At 45.0% G+C, this 22,096-nt stretch overlaps 1 protein-coding gene across 1 annotated transcript in view; it reads left to right on the top strand.

Annotated features, from left to right (window-relative positions):
• Positions 1 to 564: 564 nt before the first annotated feature.
• Positions 565 to 22,096, top strand: part of MCCC2 (methylcrotonyl-CoA carboxylase subunit 2) — a 141,318-nt gene continuing 119,786 nt past the window's right edge. Inside the window, exons 1-2 of the mRNA XM_069750657.1 lie at positions 565 to 867; positions 5,430 to 5,496. Of these exons, the coding sequence (XP_069606758.1) occupies positions 736 to 867; positions 5,430 to 5,496 (199 nt within the window). The 5' untranslated portion in view covers positions 565 to 735. The remainder of the gene's footprint in view (positions 868 to 5,429; positions 5,497 to 22,096) is intronic.

Here is a 22,096-nt window from a genome sequence, read left to right as displayed (position 1 = left end):
CTGGGTCTATAGTTCACATTGTGGTTTTTTCCCATATTTTTTTCAGCATGGAGGAAGTAACATCAATTCTCGAGTCATTTCTGCCTAAGAAAAAACTAAAAATCAGGACTGTCACTGAATTAAGGTTGAAAACACAGGGCCGCGTACAATAACAAAATACGCTACTGACACCGCACAAAAAAACAGCTTTGTGTGTCTTGTAAATTTCAGCCAAAAAAATTGACAAAAATCCCGTGTGTGAACATCGTCTAATTGATCGAGGCCTGCGCAGAGAAAAGTGGGAACGTTGTCCTTAACAACCAATCAGATTCAGCCTTATAAATGTCGCAGTTCAGGTGAGAAATCTAAGCCGCGATTTCATTGGTTGCTATTTTGATGAACCTGCCTTGTTTCCATCAACAACCAATTAGAATTACAGTTTCATCTTCACAGACCGTTTTAGGAATGAAAAGAGAGATCTTATTGGCTGCTACTGGTATTCTATGAAAGGCCTCCGTGCACCTGTACATCAGTACTGTCCTGTACGCGTCCTAGTGATGACAGGGCGGCCCTGCTACAGGAGGCGGGCAGGAAGTGATGCCGGCCCGGAGTGGTTGGTGCTGGCAGTGGGTGTGCTGCCGGGCTCCGTCCACTCACGTCTCGCCCATGTCATGTGGGAGGTGTGGCGTCCTCTGCTGAGCACTTGCCCGGTCAGGGAGCGCAGGACTGGGCTGTACCGTTGCGCCGGTCCCGTCCATGCTGCACACAATGTGGCCCCGGTGGGTTCTCCTGAGAGGCCGCTCTATGGGCGCCCTCCGGCGACTCTACCACGGAGACAAGGTGGCCACAGTCGGCTCCAGGCCAGACTCCAGTTCCCCGGCTTACCAGGTAGGCCTGTCACTGGGCCGGGGTCACAGGGGCTAACGGGAGCCCTGACTATAGAGGGCACGGTGCAGCGGCCAGCCTATGTGCGGGGTGTGGGACTACAGCTCCCAGCATGCTATCAGCTATGTGTCTGCAAGGGGTTGTAGTCACACAGCAGCTGGAGTGGCACAGATCTCAGGGTGCTCCCATCCCCCAGTTCTGTATGTATATATATATATATTTATTTATTTGTTAGTATTTTGGGCGCCTGCCGCTCTGATTCATTGATGCCCTTGGTAATGGTAACAAGGTTGGGGCACAAGCGCGCCTCCGCCATACAGGACTCATCACAGTCCGTGCATTTTATCTGGGGTCACGGGCACTAAACCTCCGGTGCACCCCACTGCCCAATAATCTGGGGCTGGAGAATCCACTGAGCAGTGCAGCAGTGAGTGCAGCTGCATTGTCACCCACCAGCTGCCTCCAGTGTCCTTGCAGAGCGCAGCAGCAAAGGTGACGGCTGTCGATTCTGCACAGACCGCACTGGTGACAGGCTTGTCGACTGCAGAGATTGAGGTGACAGGTTGCGCTTAGTAATAATGAATCATGTGGAAAACCGCTGCTGACAGTCATCTCGGCTGCCGCTCTTTGTATACTACTTAGGAGGACCTATTTAAATGCATTGTACTTTAAAGGGGTTGTCTGGGCATAGTGATTTCATGGCTTATCTGCAGGATAGATCCTCCATGGCAGATGGGTGGGGTTCCACCTCCACTGATCAGCTGTTTGTTTTTTTGCAGTGGGCAGATGTTAGCACCTTGGACAGAGTTGCTGAGCATAAAGTGTAGCTGCTTGGTACAGCAGAGCATCGCCTATTCCTTTGCATGGAAGGTGTGTTGCAGTAGTCGGCCGCGGCTGCTACACTCTGAATGGAGCAGCTCCTTTCAATGTGTTTACTTTCAGTTGCCGTAGCAAAAAAAAAAAACCTTTAATTACATCAGTTGTTTTTTTTTTAATACAATACATTTTATTGGGGATAAGGGGTTCAAGATTGGACTTCGGTTAGGGGGAACACAATACTTTCCCCGAGAAACTTTTGAACGTAACATCTAAGCATTTTCTTCACGTTTTTTTCTAGACACGTTTTTTTCCTTATTTAGTGAATGTGATGAAAAAATAAAAATCTGAAGGCATCAAACATCTAGCTCTGCGCTGTGACATATGGGTGCATGCCACTGCAGCAAAAGGTTTGCAGGCAATAGTACATCTCATGGCCTATGGATATAAAGGTGTTCAGCAGAGCTGTTCATACGCAGATCCCATTGATGTGATGAAAGCATTCTCCTCTAGTATTAGTATTTATTAGTCAGCGTTCACATTAGACTGGAAGCAGACTAGAGTATGGCATCTGCTACGACTGTGAGCTGAGTGTTGGTGCACTGTACTCCCATCCTCTCACATAAGAGAATCACAGCCTCGGTGGAGACAGAGAAAGTAATTTCTCCATCTCCTCCGTTGCCTGACTCGCCGTGTATCGGACTGCACTGGGATGACATCTGAGTGCAGGCCGATGTTTCACTCGTATCCATAGGGTGAGTGAGCTGAGTCTCGCTGCCATTGTTCTCTCTTGCCAAATCGGCATCTCTATTTATATAATTACCTTAACTTGTCTGTCATCCACTTCCGTCTGGACGTCCTCAAATCCCACAATCCACCACGCTGCATCGGAAGTACGCCGACCGCCATATTCGAATACCTAAGTGATGGGTATTCGAATATTGGACCCGTTGGTGGTACCAGGCCCTTGCACAGTATCACCAGCTGGGACACCCCACGCCGCTGGGATCCCGACCGCCGTTGGAATCCCAGCCGCCGTTCGGATCCAGACCACCGGGCCACCCTCCCGATGCGATAGCATCAGGCCTCCATCTAGTGAGAAAATAATCACAGATGTGATCTGTCACATAGAGTAACACTGGGTTGAGTGCTCTGCGATATGGCACAGCGCTCGGCCGTGTTATATAGTAGTGTGACCCCGGCCTTATTCTAATGGTCTCTGCTTAGCAGGTACTCGAGGATAAAGCTCCCAACTTGTGCATTAGGTCTAGGTTCCCACAAACCCCCTTTAACATCCACACCAAAAGCCTCATTAAATCTTTATTGACCTCAATAAAAAGTTCACATTGTAGTTCATACTGTATGGTGAGATTTTTTTTTTTTATAACAAGGTTTTGAAAGCCTCACCAAGAAAGCAAAGTCACTTCGCTGATGCAGATTCTGCATGGAATGTCATGTGAAGTGAGAAGGCTGAAGAGGAAAAAAAAAGTGTTCTGCGGGGGGAACACATACAGTTATATGAAAATGTTTGGGCACCCCTATTAATCTTAATGTTTTATAAAAATTGTTTTTTTTGCAACAGCTATTTCAGTTTCATATATCTAATAACTGTTGGACACAGTAATGTTTCTGCCTTGAATTGAGGTTTATTGTACTAACAGAAAATGTGCAATCTGCATTCAAACAAAATTTGACAAGTGCATAAGTATGGGCACCCCACCAGAAAAGTGACATTAATATTTAGTAGATCCTCCTTTTGCAAAAATAACAGCCTCTAGTCTCTTCCTGTAGCTTTTAATTAGTTCCTGGACCCTGGATGAAGGTATTTTTGACCATTCCTCTTTACAAAACAATTCCAGTTCAGTTAAGTTTGATGGTCGCCGAGCATGGACAGCCCTCTTCAAATGATCCCACAGATGTTCAATGATATTCAGGTCTGGGGACTGGGAAGGCCATTCCAGAACAGTGTAATTGTTCCTCTGCATGAATGCCTGAGTAGATTTGGAGCGGTGTTTTGGATCATTGTCTTGCTGAAAGATCCATCCTCTGTGTAACTTCAACTTTGTCACTGATTCATGAACATTATTGTCAAGAATCTGCTGATACTGGGAGGAATCCATGCGTCCCTCAACTTTAACAAGATTACCGGTGCCGGCATTGGCCACACAGCCCCAAAGCATGATGGAACCTCCACCAAATTTTACTGTGGGTAGCAAGTGTTTTTTCTTGGAATGCTGTGTTTTTTGGCCGCCATGCATAACGCCTTTTTGTATGACCAAACAACCCAATCTTGGTTTCGTCAGTCCACAGGACCTTCTTCCAAAAAGAAATTGGCTTCTCCAAATGTGCTTTTGCATACCTCAGCCTACTGTTTGTGGCGTGCTTGCAGAAACGGCTTCTTTTGCATCACTCTCCCATACAGCTTCTCCTTGTGCAAAGTGCGTTGTATAGTTGACCGATGCACAGTGACACCATCTGCAGCAAGTTTATGCTGCAGCTCTCTGGAGGTGGTCTGAGGATTGTCCTTGACTGATCTCACCATTCTTCTTCTCTGCCTTTCTGATGTTTTTCTTGGCCTGCCACTTCTGGCCTTAACAAGAACTGTACCTGTGTTCTTCCATTTCCTTACTATGTTCCTCACAGTGGAAATTGACAAGTTAAATCTGAGACAGCTTTTTGTATCCTTCCCCTGAACAACTATGTTGAATAATCTTTGTTTTCAAATCATTAGACAGTTGTTTTGAGGAGCCCATGATGCCACTCTTCAGAGGAGATTCAAACAGGAGAACAACTTGCAAGTGGCCACTTTAAGTAGTTTTTCTCATGATTGCGTACCCCTGGCTATGAAGTTCAAAGCTCAATGAGGTTAGAAAACCACAAAAAGTGCTTTAGTAAGTCAGTAAAAAGTAGGTAGGAGTATTTAAAACAAGAAAATGATAAGGGTGTCCATACTTATGCACCTGTCAAATTTTGTTTGAATGCAGATTGCACATTTTCTGTTAGTACAATAAACCTAATTTCAAGGCAGAAACATTACTGTGTCCAACAGTTATTAGATATATGAAACTGAAATAGCTGTTGCAAAAAAAACAATTTTTATAAAACATTAAGCTTAAGATTAATAGGGGTGCCCAAACTCTTTCATATAACTGTATATGCATCAAAGCTGAAAAGTTTGTTAAAAATAATTGATTCCTGAACTTTTCTCTTGAAAATTTGCATTACATTTGTATACAAAAAACAGCTTGGTGTGAACATATCCCATATCCTAAGCATGATTTATTTACCTAAGCGACAGAGGCCAAAACAGTGTCCTTTTGGCTTCTCGGGCTGGTTTGCTTGTAAACTTTACATAGAGTAACATAAAGGTATAGCACTTGGTTAATGGGAGCTTATGGGCGACAGTCCACTGTATACCTGTAGAGGGGGATACGATACGTGGCAGCCCCCTGTCAGGTGCACATCAGACGCAGAGCGTATGCATCAAATGGGGGCGATTGCCATGATGTGAACAGGGCCTTGCACAGGCATTTCCCATTAAAGGGTATGCAGAGTATAACTGTTTGCATGAACATGCGCTGGGACCAGCTTCACACATCACAAAATATCACCAACATGGTGGTAATATAATAATTGAAAGTCTTTATTCACCAAATAAACTGGAATAATGTAGTATCATTACGTAAAATAGATACATTAGGCATTTTACTGAATTAGTCCTGACATTACCTTCTCATTGCTTTTAATAGGAGAGCTACGACAGAATGAAAGCGTTGGTAACAGAGCTGCAGGAAAAAGCAGAGCGGATAAGTTTTGGTAAGTGGCCCCAGTGCTCCTGAAGATGTAGACTTGTCGTGTACGGCTTTATACACACTAAATAGCTTTATTGTAGGCAACGCACAGCTTTATATACCGTATATACTCGAGTATAAGCCGAGATTTTCAGCCCAAATTTTTGGGCTGAAAGTGCCCCCCTCGGCTTATACTCGAGTCACGGTAGTGGTGGGGTCGGCGGGTGAGGGGGAGAGGGCGCTGAGGTATACTTACCTAGTCCCAGCGATCCTCGCGCTGTCCCTGCCTTCCTCCCCGTCTTCTGTGCTGCAGCGTCTTCCCCTCTTCAGCGGTCACGTGGGACCGCTCATTACAGAAATGAATAAGCGGCTCCACCTCCCATAGGGGTGGAGCCGCCTATTCATTTCTCTAATCAGCAGTGCCGGTGACCGCTGACAGGAAGATGCTGCAGCACAGAAGACGGGGAGGAAGGCAGGGACAGCGCGAGGATCGCTGGGACTAGGTAAGTATGTTATATTCACCTGTCCTCGTTCCAGCCGCCGGGCGCCGCTCCGTCTTCCCGGCGCCTCCATCTTCCCGGCGTCTGCACTCTGACTGTTCAGGCAGAGGGCGCGATGACGCATATAGTGTGCGCGGCGCCCTCTGCCTGATCAGTCAGAGCGGAGACGCCGGGAAGATGGAGGCGCCGGGACCGGACGCTGGGAGCTGCAATCAAGGGAGGTGAGTATGTGTTTTTTTTTTTTTATTGCAGCAGCAGCAGCGGCAGCACAGATTTATGTGCAGCATCTATGGGGGCAGTATGAACGGCACACAGCACTATATGGGGGCAGTATGAACGGCACACAGCACTATATGGGGGCAGTATGAACGGCACACAGCACTATATGGGGGCAGTATGAACGGCACACAGCACTATATGGGGGCAGTATGAACGGCACACAGCACTATATGGGGGCAGTATGAACGGCACACAGCACTATATGGGGGCAGTATGAACGGCACACAGCACTATATGGGGGCAGTATGAACGGCACACAGCACTATATGGGGCATCTGTGCAGCATCTATGGGGCAATATGAACGGTGCAGAGCACTATATGGCACAGCTATGGGGAAATAATGATCTATTTTTATTTTTGAAATTCACCGGTAAATGCTACATTTCCACCCTAGGCTTATACTCGAGTCAATAAGTTTTCCCAGTTTTTTGTGGCAAAATTAGGGGGTCGGCTTATACTCGGGTCGGCTTATACTCGAGTATATACGGTACGTAAACCTATAGCTTGGAAAGTTTGGTTCTAACTTGCTGCAAAGAGAGGACTAGTTGGTTATAAGGGACTAGAGCCAAGTAAGGTAATGAGAAGTTATTACACTGTATACAATCATGATATTAAGAATACTGACGAGAGATTACTAAGTGTTGTCCGGTCTTATGGTGAAAGTACAGTTACATTGTGACTTCAGTGTTCTTAATCCTTGCAGCGTGTATACCGCACACTGTCCAGATTCTCCAGTGTGGCTGGTGAGAGCGGGCAATCACATGACCACAAGAATGCAATTTGCATACATGCGAAAGCCAAACACGTGCCAAGTAGACATGTTCAGCCTCTCTCAATACAAGTTACCGTAATTGATTATGGCCGAGCAAGTCTAGTCGGAATGTGGCTGGAAGTATGCAAATCGAATACTTGTGGCCACCCACTCTCCGCAGCGATGCCTAAGAATCCTGACTAGTGATGAGCAAGTATACTCGTTGCTCGGGTGACCTCCGAGTATTCGTAAGTGTTCTGAGATTTAGTTTTCATCGCCGCAGCTGAATGATTACAGCTACTAGCCAGGCTAAGTACATGTGGGGGTTGCCTGGTTGCTAGGGAATCCCCACATGTATTCAAGTTGTCTAAGGCCACGTTCACATTAGCGTCATGCGACGCAGCGTCGCCGACGCAACGCACGACGGATCGGAAACGCACGCAAAAACGCACCATTTTTGACGCATGCGTCGAACGGATGCGTCGTAAAACGCAGCGTTTTTTGTGCGTTTTTGTTGCGTTTTCCCAAAAAACGCAGCGTTTTACGACGCATGCGTTGTCAAACAATGATGTTATCTTTCCACACAATTTAGTGTCTAGACACTAGATAACACCACCAATGCATAGAAGAGGGTGGGTCTAGTGTCTAGACACTAGATAATGCCACCAATGGGTAGATGAGGGTGGGTATTAATGTAATAGTGGTATATATACCCCGGCATAGATTATTTCCAACCATACAGCATCAGGATGGAGCGTACCATGGAGAGTATCTACCTCAATATTGAGCTGGAATTAGCACTTGCTATTGGTTATGCTATTGCCTGTCATGAACAGAGGAAAAGAGACAAACTACGGAGGAGTCGTCGGCGTTTTTGGCTACACCCTATAGTGGAAGTCCGAGAGAGTCGTGGAGCCTACCATTGTCTGTTTGGCGAATTAAATGAGAACCAGGAGAAATACTTTGAATACACCAGGATGTCACAAAACAGCTTCCGATATCTGCTGCGTCTGGTGGAAGGAACTATTTCCAGGCAGGACACGCAGCTCCGAAAATCGATTTCCCCCGAAGAACGTCTGCTGGTGACTCTACGGTACGTAATGCAATGTGAAGGATTTATATGTTCTTGCCATTTTTTAAAGTAACGTGTTTTGGTTTTGTGGGGTGGGGGATTGTAATTAAGAATGAAAAATTCTTTCATAACAATTTAATTAATTACATTTATTTCTTTTTCTTCTTGTCAGTTTCCTGGCTACCGGAGAGACCTTGAGATCACTGCATTTCCAGTTTCGGATTGGAGTCTCCACACTGTCGGGTATTATTGCCGACACATGCCGCGCATTGTGGGACAACCTCCGTGAGGAATTTTTACCCATCCCTACAACAGAATTATGGCAGGCCAACGCCCAAAAATTCGAACAAGTGTGTTCTTTCCCTAACTGTATTGGAGCCGTGGATGGGAAGCACATTAGGATTACCAAGCCTTCCAGAAGTGGATCTCTGTTTTTTAATTATAAAAAATACTTTTCCACCGTGCTCATGGCAATTGCAGGTGCGGACTGCAGGTTTCTCGCTGTGGACATTGGAGCGTTTGGCCGTGCAAATGATTCACGGACATTTAAGGAGTCTGATATGGGCCGAAGATTGTACGATAACAATTTTAATTTCCCCCAGCCACGACCTCTTCCCAACACCGAAGGCCCGGCCCTGCCATTTGTTGTTGTTGGGGATGAGGCTTTTCAAATGAGTGGCAACCTACTTAAACCGTACTCCAGTCGGGGGTTGGACCGCACCAAAAGTATATTTAATTATAGACTGTCCAGGGCCAGAAGAACTGTGGAGTGCGCCTTTGGAATCCTTGTCTCCAAATGGCGTATCTTAGGATCCGCTATAAATTTGAAAATTGAGACAGTGGATGAGGTGGTGAAGGCGTGTGTGGTTCTCCACAATTTTATTATTGATAAAGAGAGAGTCAACGTGGAACTCGATGAACCCATACCAAATCCATTGCCTGATTATCAAGATCATCCTCTGCGGACAACTGTGGAGATTGCTCATATGAGGGACCAATTTGCTGCATACTTTGTTTCAGATGTTGGCCGTGTTTCATGGCAAGATCAAATGGTTTAATTCATCTTGGTATTATGATGTCATGTAAACACTGTGGAGTCCATGTCATTTTACCATCCTATGTCCCCTGATTGTCTAATGCGTTGTGTTTTTAAATAAAGTTCTTGTGCCTTTCCGTTTTCACAAAACAAATCTCCCATATGTTTTTCCATAATAATCAAATTGTAAAATCCAATGTTATGTAAAGTAATGTGTGTCCCACAAAATTTATGTGAGCACCAGTACCCAAATGGACTGTGACAAAACAAAAAAATATTTCAGCCGTGTTTTCCATAGTTTTGACATAAACATGATCGGCTCCCACCTTGTCAACCATTTTTAATCCTGCAGACTATTTGCATAATGAACCTGGCTTGACAAGGAGGGAGAAGATCATGTTTGCAAAACTCTACAGAGTTAACACTATTGGACTCAGGATGCTAGAATTCGTCCAGAGTCAAATAGTGGCGACACTGTGAACATTGCTACCACCTCACTTGACCAATATTCTTAAGGTACCGTAATAAAACTATTATCCAACGATACCGACCAGTGATACGACCGGACCGTGATCGTTGTTTAGTCGTCGCGTGGTTGCTGGAGAGCTGTCACACAGACAGCTCTCCAGCGACCAAAAAAGAGCAAGTCCCCGTGTAATCTGGGTAACCATTGTGTTATGAAGCGCATGGCCACACTCACGATGTTTTCCCTGTTAATGTAATTTAAAAAAATAAAAAAAAACTTACATTCCGGTGTGTGACACGTCCATCGCCGTCATCTTTCCGTACTGTGCCAGCCCTAAAGCACAGCGTTTATTAAGTCAACGGTGTGCTCTGCTTTACGGGCGGGAATCACAGTGTCAGTCACTGCGGAAAGATGACGGCGAGGGACGTTGTTGACACCTTTTTTTTTTTTTTGGGGGGGGGGGTATTGTTCACTTATATTTGAGTGTTAAAAACACTGCGCTAGTAACCCAATATTCCCTTGTGTAAAACAAAGACATCGCTGGATCGGTGTCAAACACGCAGATCCAACAATGACAGCGTGTGATCAGTTACCCCAAAAAATTCCTAATCATTCGCTGACACCAATAATCTCACAGCAGGGGTCTAATCGTTGTACGATTTCATAAAAGATAACGTTGGTTACACACAAAAACCAACTATATCGTTACTGAAATCGTGGTGTGATGGTACATTTTAAACTTGATATATTGAGCAATGCTGTTTGTGTTTGTAACATCTTATAGTACAATGAGCGACAGCCCTTTAAAAAAATGAAAAAAAAAAATTATAAAATATTGTCAGACATTGCACATCAGGTGTTACAAACACAATATTTGTGTATACGGCGCACGGTGTGATTTGGTGCAAACTTTATTTGAGACAATAAAAACTCAGTATTTTAAAAAAAAAAATAACAATTTATTAGGGACACAAAATAAAAGAAAAGGGAAATGTTAAGGGGTATCTATGTCAGCAATTAAGGGGGATTGATATACCCCACTTTGGGGGGGTGTTGAGGAGACCGAGGAGGAGGACGAGGGGGAGGAAGCAGCATAGTCTGACACTAGACGGGATGCCGACATCAATCCAGCCAGCTGACGGTGGCGAGACTGCCAAAACAGGAGGTGAGGGAGGAGGAGGGACGACCAGTGTCCTTGGCTGGCTGCTCCGGCTCCGGGTAGACCCAGGCTGTGTACTAGGTGTACTCCTTGTAGACCCAGGCTGGGTACTGGGTGTACTCCGTGTTGACCCAGGCTGGGTACTGGTGGTTGTTTTGGGAGCAGCCATAGCCAAGGTCGTAGTGCTTGTCTTCTTTTTTTTCCTCCTCTCTCCCTCTGGGTGTGGGTCGGCTTCCCGTCTGTGTGCCCTTGAAGGCCTGGCATGATCAGAACTTTGGGGCTGTGTTCTGTGGTGGCGGTGGCCCTCGGCACGCGGAGCTCTGTGGTGGTGCTCTGCAGCAGGAGTCGGAGTCATGGCAACCAGCGATGGTACTGCGGGCACTGTAGTCGCTGACTAAATGACCCGAGCCTGCTGCAGAGCAGTGACATATGCGTTGTTGCAGCCCTGCATGACCGAAATCTGGAGTTCCGGCGTAAGATGTTCAACCATGCCCTTGTGAATGGCACTAAAAAAATGTTTGGCCGGCCTCGAGAGCTCCGATTCGATGTTTTCAAGACGCCGGTCGATATTGGACATTTTATCGCACAGCGCCTTGAAACCATTCTGAAATACGGTGCTCAAATGTAAAAATTCGGTTATGACCGCCCTGTCCGAGGCTCGCTGACGCTGTCGGGAAGACACGAAGGAAGGAGCGACAAAGGCCTCGGCCAGGGGAACATCTGATGGACCGGCTGCCGGTTCGCCAGATTGTGGTGGTGCAGACCTGCTCTCGCTGTGGGATGGCTGCGACGGTTCAGATGGCGCTTCACGAAGGACCGCTCCAGAGGGTCGGACAGTCTCGCGGGTGCTGCTGTGTGTTCTGTGAAAACATAAGGAAACCATTAGTATACTAAATATCACATTTCACATGCGTCATTAATTAACTTTACCGGCGGTATCCATTGCCGCCGTTAACATTAACCTATTTTTAATATTGACACTGCATATGCCGCATCAATCTTAAAATAAAAAATGCATTTATTGATTCCAAAATAGTCACCCATGGTTGCGGTTTGTAACGCCCGACAGTTACGCTTACCGTTGGAACTGCCATGACGTCACGGTCATGTGACCGAGACGTCATCACAGGTCCTGCGAGCTGAGCAACCATGGGAACATAACCTGCCTTGCAGTAGAAGGTATGCCGTGTCTATTATATTTTAAGTTTTTTTGTGTAAAAAAACTGGGATACACCTGGATGGGCACTATACTACTCCACTATGAAATATTGCCCGGGCATGGCCAATCTACTATGTGTTCTGTATACTTCTGATTTCAGGGAAAGAAATAGTAAGTCAAGCTCACCATTGTAGTAATCCCAGAAGGCTCAGAGCACGGAGCCGCTGTGTCAAGCGTGAGAAGACCAGAAATGAATAAAAAATACGAGGTCACCGAGGCGTGAAAAGTAAAAACTAAATACTTTATTCACTTCAATCAGAAACAGAGGATGAAACATCAGCACAATACAATAAAAACACTATCTACGCGTTTCAGGTCTGATGTTCCCTGTCACCTGAAACGCGTAGATAGTGTCTATTGTATTGTGCTGATGTTTCATCCTCTGCTTATGATTGAAGTGGATAAAAGTATGTATTTTTTACTTTTCACGCCTCTGCGAGCTTGCATTTTTTTCTTCATTTCTATACTTCGTACTTGCCCCAAAAAATGGCTGGGCAATAAGCTACGTGGCTGGAATATAGTACGTGAATATGTATGTTGTAAAAACTAGGTGTGTGCGTAGGTACTATACTTACTCTCTGCTGTCAAGGACCGGTCGCAAGAACTGCAATATACGGTTGTATTTGTACACAGAGGTCCTTGACGCTGCAGCACCACTACGGATCTGTCCCTCCTTTTTCAGGCACCTCCTGAAACGGTCCTCCAAGGAGCGCCATCTGGTCTTCAATTGTTTAACTGTGTATAAAAAAATAAGTTTTAGAGAATATATTGAAAACGATTACGCAACCGTGTGCAATCCCAATAGAAGACATCACAGACGGTTGTGTAATCCTGGCATGATGGGTCACAGCAGCATTTTGGAAATACTTACGAAATTTAGCTTTGGCCACGGGGGAAGCGCTGTCGAAGCCATCCCACAGCAATTGTGCCACCTCTATCCACAAACGGCGCAATATGCCCTGGTCCGCGTGCCGGGGGTCACGGCTGTCCCACAACGGGCCCCGTTCCTCTATGGCTGCTACCATCATGTCAATATCGAGTTGGTCATCATGGGCCCGTTGTGAAACCTAGAATAAATGTAAAATATTAATGTTTGCAAGATAAACAATGTTGTCCCTATCTCCTCCACCGCCACCTACCACCTCCACCACCACCCCCTCCCACCACCCCCCATACCCGCAAAAACAAAAAAATTTAAGAAAAAAAAAGGAATAGGTTTGACATAAAAACTTACTCGCTGTCCTGCAACCACAGCTTGGCCCCGTGGTCTCTGCTCCTGCTCCCTCTGTTCCTCCTGGCTCTCCTCCTCACTTGAAGAAGCCTGCAAAATAGTTTACCAAAAAGTTGAGTGACCCATCTACAAATGACAGCGAATAGTAAGCAATAGTTGATCATGTACTCACTGGACTCCTCAGCGGTGGGGTGTTGCTGGAATCGCTGGCCATAATGCAATTCTGAAATAAAGAACAAAATAACATTTATCCTATGCTCCTTGGCACAATACAGCAATTTAAAAAAAAAAAAAAAACATTTACATTTCAACCACAAAGAACATTGCACTCCAACTGAACTAACGCTGTGCAAACAACACTGCCACATTGATTAAAAGAAACAATGGCAGAGACAACCCAATGCCAGAGTAAACAAAAGCCTAAAGATAACAAAACAAATACACAACAGACCCAAGTGGTAATCACAAAAGAGTTTTTTTTTTTTAAAAAAAAGGACAGTATGCACGGAGCAACCCAAAAAACACAATAGATTTTTGAAAGGAAAAAATTAACAACCCCCAAAAATTAAGGGCAGAAACGTTAAACACACCATACTTTACAATAAAACCGACAGGGCCGGAGACAATAAAAGGCCATACAACGCCATACATCACAACCAGAAACATACAACAATGTCTTTACACAACCACAGTGCAGAAAAAAAAATACACAACTTGCAATATAAATTATTACATTTAATAAAAGTGCGCAGAATCATTCTATACTACCATACTTTACAATAAAACCGACAGGGCCGGAGACAATAAAAGGCCACACAACGCCATACATCACAACCAGAAACATACAACAATGTCTTTACATAACCACAGTGCAGAACATAATACACAACTTGCAATAAAAAATATTACATTTAATAACAGGTCGCAGAATCATTCTATACTACCATACTGTACAATAAAACCAACATGGCCGGAGACAATAAAATTCATATAACGCAAGAATAAAACATCACAACTGAATCCAAAAAACAACACCAAACCAATAAACGGAAAAGAAAAATCTATCCTGGAAAGAACAATAATCAAGGCCGCAGACAATGAAACGCCATCCTATACAACGCCATAAATCACAACCAGACTAAAAATACAACAATATCTTTAAACAATCACAGTGCAGAATATAATACACTACTTGCAAATACAATTTTAAAAAACATGTAGAAAATGCAGAGAATCATTCTATACTTACATCTCTGGACAGCGGATGAAAAGACAGTCTGGTCTGATGTAGTCTGATGTGTAGCCTGCAGCAGAAGTGACAAACAATCCAACATTTTCTTTATATATGGGGGATGTTTTTATCACTGTTTGCACTGTCTAGACAATGTCTAGACACTTTTTTGTTTAATTTTATTTAACGACGCATGCGTCGCACAACGCATGCACGACGCACACACGCGACGCAAGTGCGTTGTCAATAGGTTTCAATGGGAAATTGTAACGCAATAACGACGCACGAGCGACGCAAGTGCGACGCTTGCGTTTTTTTTGCGCTACAAAAATGCAACATGTAGCGTCTCCGACGCCACCCAGGTGCGGTGAAACGACGCATGCGTCGTGCGTTTTTCCGAAAACGCACGACAACGCAACGCATGCGTCCCCAATGATAAAGATAGGGGCGCATGACGCATGCGTTGTCGTGCGTCGACGACGCTGCGTCGCATGACGCTAATGTGAACGTAGCCTAACGGCCATAAATCATTCAGCGGAAGTGATGAAAACTAAATCTCCGAACACTAGCAAATACTCGGAGGTCACCCGAGCGTGCTCTGGAAAACCCAAGCAACGAGTATATTCGCTCATCACTAACCCTGACATCTTGTGGTGTGCTTGCTGTAAGGATTTAGGCTATGTGCACGCGTTGCGGAATGGGGTGCAGAATTGTCTGCACAAAATCCGCATCTCCTGGCAGAAACTGCAGGTGCAGATTTGCCGTGGATTTTGTGCAGTTTTTAGGCTATGTGCACACGTTGCGGATTAGGCTTAGGAATTTCTGGTGCGGATTCTGTCTCTCCTGGCGGTTCCGCAGCGGTTTTTGTGCGTTTTTGCTGCGGTTTTCTTGCGGATTTGCTGCGGTTTTTGCCCCTGCGATTTTCTATAATGGAATGGGTACAAAAACGCTGCAGACTCACAAAAAATAAGTGACATGCTACTTCTTTTAAACTGCAGCGTTTCCGCAGCGGATTTTCGGCAAAGTGTGCACAACATTTTTTTTTCTCATTGATTTACATTGTACTGTAAATCAATTGCGGATCTGCAGCGTTTCTGCACCTCAAAAAATGCTGCGGATCCGCAGAGAATCTGCAACGTGTGCACATACCCTCAGGCGGAATTGATGCAGATTTTCTGCGGTTTTTACCCCTGTGGATTTCTATAATGGAAGGGTGCAGAAACGCTGCAGATCCGCACAAAAGTGATATGCACTTCTTTTAAATCCACAGTGTTTCCGTGCGGATTTTCCCCACCATTAGCACAGTTTTTTTTTTCACTATTGATTTACATTGTACTGTAAATCACAGTGCGGATCTGCAGCTTTTCTGTGCGGAAAAATCCGCTGCGGATCCGCACTAAATCCGCATCGTGTGCACATAGCCTTAGAAGTCTACAATTACATAAAATTACACAACACTAAGCAAAAGATGATACTTGGTCAAAGAATACGGTATCCAAATATAGCTGTATTCAGCGAATTAATCCTTAATGACAGTGACACTAATACAAGAGACTGGTGGTAGAAAAAATAATAAATAGATCAGACCATCATATAATAAACCCGACTATTTACCCACCGTAATGCAGACAGTCACTCCTGGGAACGCGCCTCTGCCCCAACGCGCGTTTCGGAAAAACAACCTTCACCAGTCTCTTGTATTAGTGTCACTATGACATTAAGGATTAATTCGCTGAATACAGCTACATTGGGGACTGTGATTTATGGCACTTGGGTAGTTTTTTTACCCCCACATGCAGCGATAATTGTTTGTCATTAAGCTATTATATCAGTTTTCATCTTTTTTGGTATACTTTTGGGCAATTAATAAGTAATATTTATATATATTAGCATTGCATGATTTTTTGGTGACATTAATCTCATGGGCACGTGCCTCCTGCTATCTTTTACAGCATCCTTACGGATGTCGCTTTGTATATCACCTTTCCTGCACTTGTTGTCTGTGGTTTTTATGAACTACAAATTTTAAGTGTCTATATTTGGATATTGTATTCTTTGACCAAGTATCATCTTTTGTTTGGTGTTGTGTTATGAATTTGATGATAGGTCTTTATGTCCTCTAATCTATTGGGTACAGATTGCTGATTGATTATTTGATACCATGTACCGTAATTTTGCCATATAAGTTGCTATTTAATTACATAAAATGACAGCAGACTTCCATCACAAGACCGGACAACCCGTTTAATATGAGTTAATTAGGATGGCTCCTAGCAAGGAGCCGAGATATATTAACCCCTTCCCGACCTGTGACACAGCGTATGCGTCATGAAAGTCGGTGCCAATCCGACCTGTGACGCATATGCTGTCACAGAAAGATCGCGTCCCTGCAGATCGGGTGAAAGGGTTAACTCCCATTTCACCCGATCTGCAGGGACAGGGGGAGTGGTAGTTTAGCCCAGGGGGGGTGGCTTCACCCCCTCGTGGCTACGATCGCTCTGATTGGCTGTTGAAAGTGAAACTGCCAATCAGAGCGATTTGTAATATTTCACCCATTATAACGGGTGAAATATTACAATCCAGCCATGGCCGATGCTGCAATATCATCGGCCATGGCTGGAAATACTAGTGTGCCCCCACCCCACCCCACCGATCGCCCCCCCAGCCCCCCGATCTGGCCGGTACACTGCTCCGGCTCCCCTCCATCCAGTGCTCCGCTCCCCCCGTGCTCCAATCACCCCCCCGTGCTCCAATCACCCCCCCTGCATTCAGATCCACCCCCCCCGTGCTCCGTTCCACCCCCCCATGCTCCGTTCCAGCCCCCCGTGCTCCGTTCCACGCCCCCCGTGCTCCGTTCCACGCCTGCCGCACTCCGATTCCCCCCCCCCGTGCTCCGATCCCCCCAGCCCCGTGCTCCGATTCCCCCCCCCCCCCCCCCGTGGTCCCCACCCCACCCCATCATACTTGCCGATCCAGCCGGGGTCCCGTCCGTCTTCTCCCTGGGCGCCGCCATCTTCCAAAATGGCGGGCGCATGCGCAGTGCGCCCGCCGAATCTGCCGGCCGGCAGATTCGTTCCAAAGTGCATTTTGATCACTGAGATAGATTATATCTCAGTGATCAAAATAAAAAAAATAATACATGACCCCCCCCCCCTTTGTCACCCCCATAGGTAGGGACAATAAAAAAATAAAGAAAATTTTTTTTTTCCACTAATGTTAGAATAGGGTTAGGGTTAGGGCTAGGGTTAGGGGTAGGGTTAGGGTTAGGGCTAGGGTTAGGGGTAGGGCTAGGGTTAGGGTTTCGGTATGTGCACACGTATTCTGGTCCTCTGCGGATTTTTCCGCTGCGGATTTGATAAATCCGCAGTGCTAAACCGCTGCGGATTTACCGCGTTTTTTTCTGCGCATTTCACTGCGGTTTTACAATTGCGATTTTCTATTTGAGCAGTTGTAAAACCGCTGCGGAATCCGCACAAAGAAGTGACATGCTGCGGAATGTAAACCGCTGCGTTTCCGTGCAGTTTTTCCGCAGCATGTGTACAGCGATTTTTGTTTCCCGTAGGTTTACATTGAACTGTAAACTCATGGGAAACTGCTGCGGATCTGCAGCGTTTTCCGCAGCGTGTGCACATACCTTTAGAATTAGGCTATGTTCACACGGTGCGGATTTGGCTGCGGATTGGCCGCTGCGGATTCGCAGCAGTATTCCATCAGGTTTACAGTACCATGTAAACATATGAAAAACCAAATCCGCTGTGCCCATGGTGCAGAAAATACCGTGCGGAAACGCTGCGTTGTATTTTCCGCAGCATGTCAATTCTTTGTGCGGATTCTGCGGCTTTTTACACCTGTTCCTCAATAGGAATCCGCAGGTGAAATCCGCACAAAAAACACTGGAAATCCGCGGAAAATCCGCAGGTAAAACGCAGTGCCTTTTACCCGCGGATTTTTCAAAAATGGTGCGGAAATATCTCACACGAATCCGCAACGTGGGCACATAGCCTTAGGGTTAGGGTTGGAATTAGGGTTGTGGTTAGGGTTGTGGTTAGGGTTGTGATTAGGGTTATGGCTACAGTTGGGATTAGGGGTGTGGGGGGGTTAGTGTTGGAGATAGAATTGAGGGGTTTCCACTGTTTAGGCACATCAGGGGTCTCCAAACGCAACATGGCGCCACCATTGATTCCAGCCAATCTCGTATTCAAAAAGTCAAATGGTGCTCCCTCACTTCCGAGCCCTGAAGTGTGCCCAAACAGTGGTTTACCCCCAAATATGGGGTATCAGTGTACTCAGGATAAACTGCGCAACAATTATTGGGGTCCAATTTCTCCTGTTACCCTTGTGAATCTAAAAAAATGCTTGCTAAAACATCATTTTTGAGGAAAGAAAAATGATTTTTTATTTTCACGGCTCTGCGTTGTAAACGTCTGTGAAGCACTTGGGGGTTCAAAGTGCTCACCACATATCTAGATAAGTTCCTTGGGGGGTCTAGTTTCTAAAATGGGGTCACTTGTGGGGGGTTTCTACTGTTTAGGCACACCAGGGGCTCTGCAAACGCAATGTGACGCCCGCAGACCATTCCATCAAAGTCTGCATTTCAAAAGTCACTACTTCCCTTCTGAGCCCCGACGTGTGCCCAAACAGTGGTTTACCCCCACACATGGGGTATCAGCGTACTCAGGAGAAACTGGACAACAACTATTGGGGTCCAATTTCTCCTGTTACCCTTGGGAAAATAAAAAATTCTGGGCTAAATAATTATTTTTGAGGAAAGAAAACGTATTTATTATTTTCACGGCTCTGCATTATAAACTTCTATGAAGCACTTGGGGGTTCAAAGTGCTCACCACACATCTAGATAAGTTCCTTTGGGGGTCTAGTTTCCAAAATGGGGTCACTTGTGGGGGGTTTCTACTGTTAAGCCACATCAGGGGCTCTGCAAACGCAACGTGACGCCCACAGAGCATTCCATCAAAGTCTGCATTTCAAAATGTCACTACTTCACTTCCGAGCCTCGGCATGTGCCCAAACAGTGATTTACCCCCACATATGGGGTATCGGCGTACTCAGGAGAAACTGGACAACAACTTTTGGGGTCAAATTTCTCCTGTTACCCTTGGGAAAATAAAAAATTGCAGGCTAAAAGATCATTTTTGAGAAAATAATTTTTTTTTTAATTTTCATGGCTCTGCGTTATAATCTTCTGTGAAGCACTTGGGGGTTCAAAGTCCTCACCACACATCTAGATTAGTTCCTTTGGGGGTCTAGTTTCCAAAATTGGGTCATTTCTGGGGGATCTCCAATGTTTAGGCACACAGGGGCTCTCCAAACGTGACATGGTGTCCGCTAATGATTGGAGCTAATTTTCCATTTAAAAAGCCAAATGGCATGCCATCCCTTCCGAGCCCTGCTGTGCGCCCAAACAGTGGTTTACCCCCACATATGGGGTATCAGCGTACTCAGGACAAACTGGACAACAATATTTGGGGTCCAATTTCTCCTATTATCCTTGGCAAAATAGGAAATTCCAGGCTAAAAAATCATTTTTGAGGAAAGAAAAATTATTTTTTATTTTCATGGCTCTGCGTTATAAACTTCTGTGAAGCACCTGGGGGTTTAAAGTGCTCAATGTGCATCTAGATAAGTTCCTTGGGGGGTCTAGTTTCCAAAATGGGGTCACTTGTGGGGGAGCTCCAATGTTTAGGCACACAGGGGCTCTCCAAACGCGACATGGTGTCCGCTAACAATTGGAGCTAATTTTCCATTCAAAAAGTCAAATGGCGCGCCTTCCCTTCCGAGCCCTGCCGAGTGCCCAAACAGTGGTTTACCCCCACATATGAGGTATCGGCGTACTCGGGAGAAATTGCCCAACAAATTTTATGATCCATTTTATCCTACTGCCCATGTGAAAATGAAAAAATTGAGGCGAAAAGAATTTTTTTGTGAAAAAAAAGTACTTTTTCATTTTTACAGATCAATTTGTGAAGCATCTGAGGGTTTAAAGTGCTCACTAGGCATCTAAATAAGTTCCTTAGGGGGTCTAGTTTCCAAAATGGGGTCACTTGTGGGGGAGCGCCAATGTTTAGGCACACAGGAGCTATCCAAACGCGACATGGTGTCCGCTAACGATGGAAATAATTTTTCATTCAAAAAGTCAAATGGCGCTCCTTCCCTTCCGAGCCTTACCATGTGCCCAAACAGTGGTTTACCCCCACATGTGAGGTATTGGTGTACTCAGGAGAAATTGCCCAACACATTTTAGGATCCATTTTATCCTGTTGCCCATGTGAAAATGAAAAAATTGAGGCTAAAATAATTTTTTTGTGAAAAAAAAGTACTTTTTCATTTTTACGGATCAATTTGTGAAGCACCTGGGGGTTCAAAGTGCTCACTATGCATCTAGATAAGTTCCTTGGGGCGTCTAGTTTCCAAAATGGGGTCACTTGTGGGGGAGCTCCAATTTTTAGGCACACGGGGGCTCTCCAAACGTGACATGGTGTCCGCTAAAGAGTGGAGCCAATTTTTGATTCAAAAAGTCAAATGGCGCTCCTTCCCTTCCAAGCCCTGCCGTGCGCCCAAACAGTGGTTTACCCCCACATATGAGGTATCAGCGTACTCAGGACAAATTGGACAACAACTTCCGTAGTTCAGTTTCTCCTTTTACCATTGGGAAAATAAAAAAATTGTTGCTAAAAGATAATTTTTGTGACTAAAAAGTTAAATGTTCATTTTTTCCTTCCTTGTTGCTTCTGCTGCTGTGAAGCACCTGAAGGGTTAATAAACTTCTTGAATGTGGTTTTGAGTACCTTGAGGGGTGCAGTTTTTAGAATGGTGTCACTTTTGGGTATTTTCAGCCATATAGACCCCTCAAACTGACTTCAAATGTGAGGTGGTCCCTAAAAAAAAATGGTTTTGTAAATTTCGTTGTAAAAATGACAAATCGCTGGTCAAATTTTAACCCTTATAACTTCCTAACAAAAAAAAATTTTGTTTCCAAAATTGTGCTGATGTAAAGTAAACATGTGGGAAATGTTATTTATTAACTATTTTGTGTTACATATCTCTCTGGTTTAACAGAATAACAATTCAAAATGTGAAAATTGCGAAATTTTCAAAATTTTCGCCAAATTTCTGTTTTTATCACAAATAAACGCAGAATTTATTGACCTAAATTTACCACTAACATGAAGCCCAATATGTCACGAAAAAACAATCTCAGAACCGCTAGGATCCGTTGAAGCGTTCCTGAGTTATTACCTCATAAAGGGACACTGGTCAGAATTGCAAAAAACGGCAAGGTCTTTAAGGTCAAAATAGGCTGGGTCATGAAGGGGTTAAGCCACTAGTCATTAGTCAGTTTATTGCTTATAGTGTCATGTAAAAGTTTTGGCACCCCTTGTCAAAATGAATGTTCTTGTGAACAGTTAAGCAAGTTGAAGATGAAATGATGTATTGGAAGCAGGAAATTGGGCAGGCGTAAAGATCTAAGCATCTGACAAAGGCCAAAGGAGGGTTAGATGACTGCGTCCGTGCATCTCCAAAATGATAGGTCTTGTAGGGTGATCCTGGTATGCAGTGGTTAGTCCAAGGAAGCCCAACCATTTACTTGTTGACAGGATCATGAGCACCCAAGGATTATTGCTAGGCTCAGTGCTAACACTAGGCGATCACACAGAAGAGCTG

The sequence above is a fragment of the Ranitomeya imitator genome, chromosome 1 (genome assembly GCF_032444005.1).
Source record: "Ranitomeya imitator isolate aRanImi1 chromosome 1, aRanImi1.pri, whole genome shotgun sequence".
Lineage (NCBI taxonomy): Eukaryota > Metazoa > Chordata > Amphibia > Anura > Dendrobatidae > Ranitomeya > Ranitomeya imitator.
This window is presented reverse-complemented; position numbering and strand designations above follow the sequence as displayed.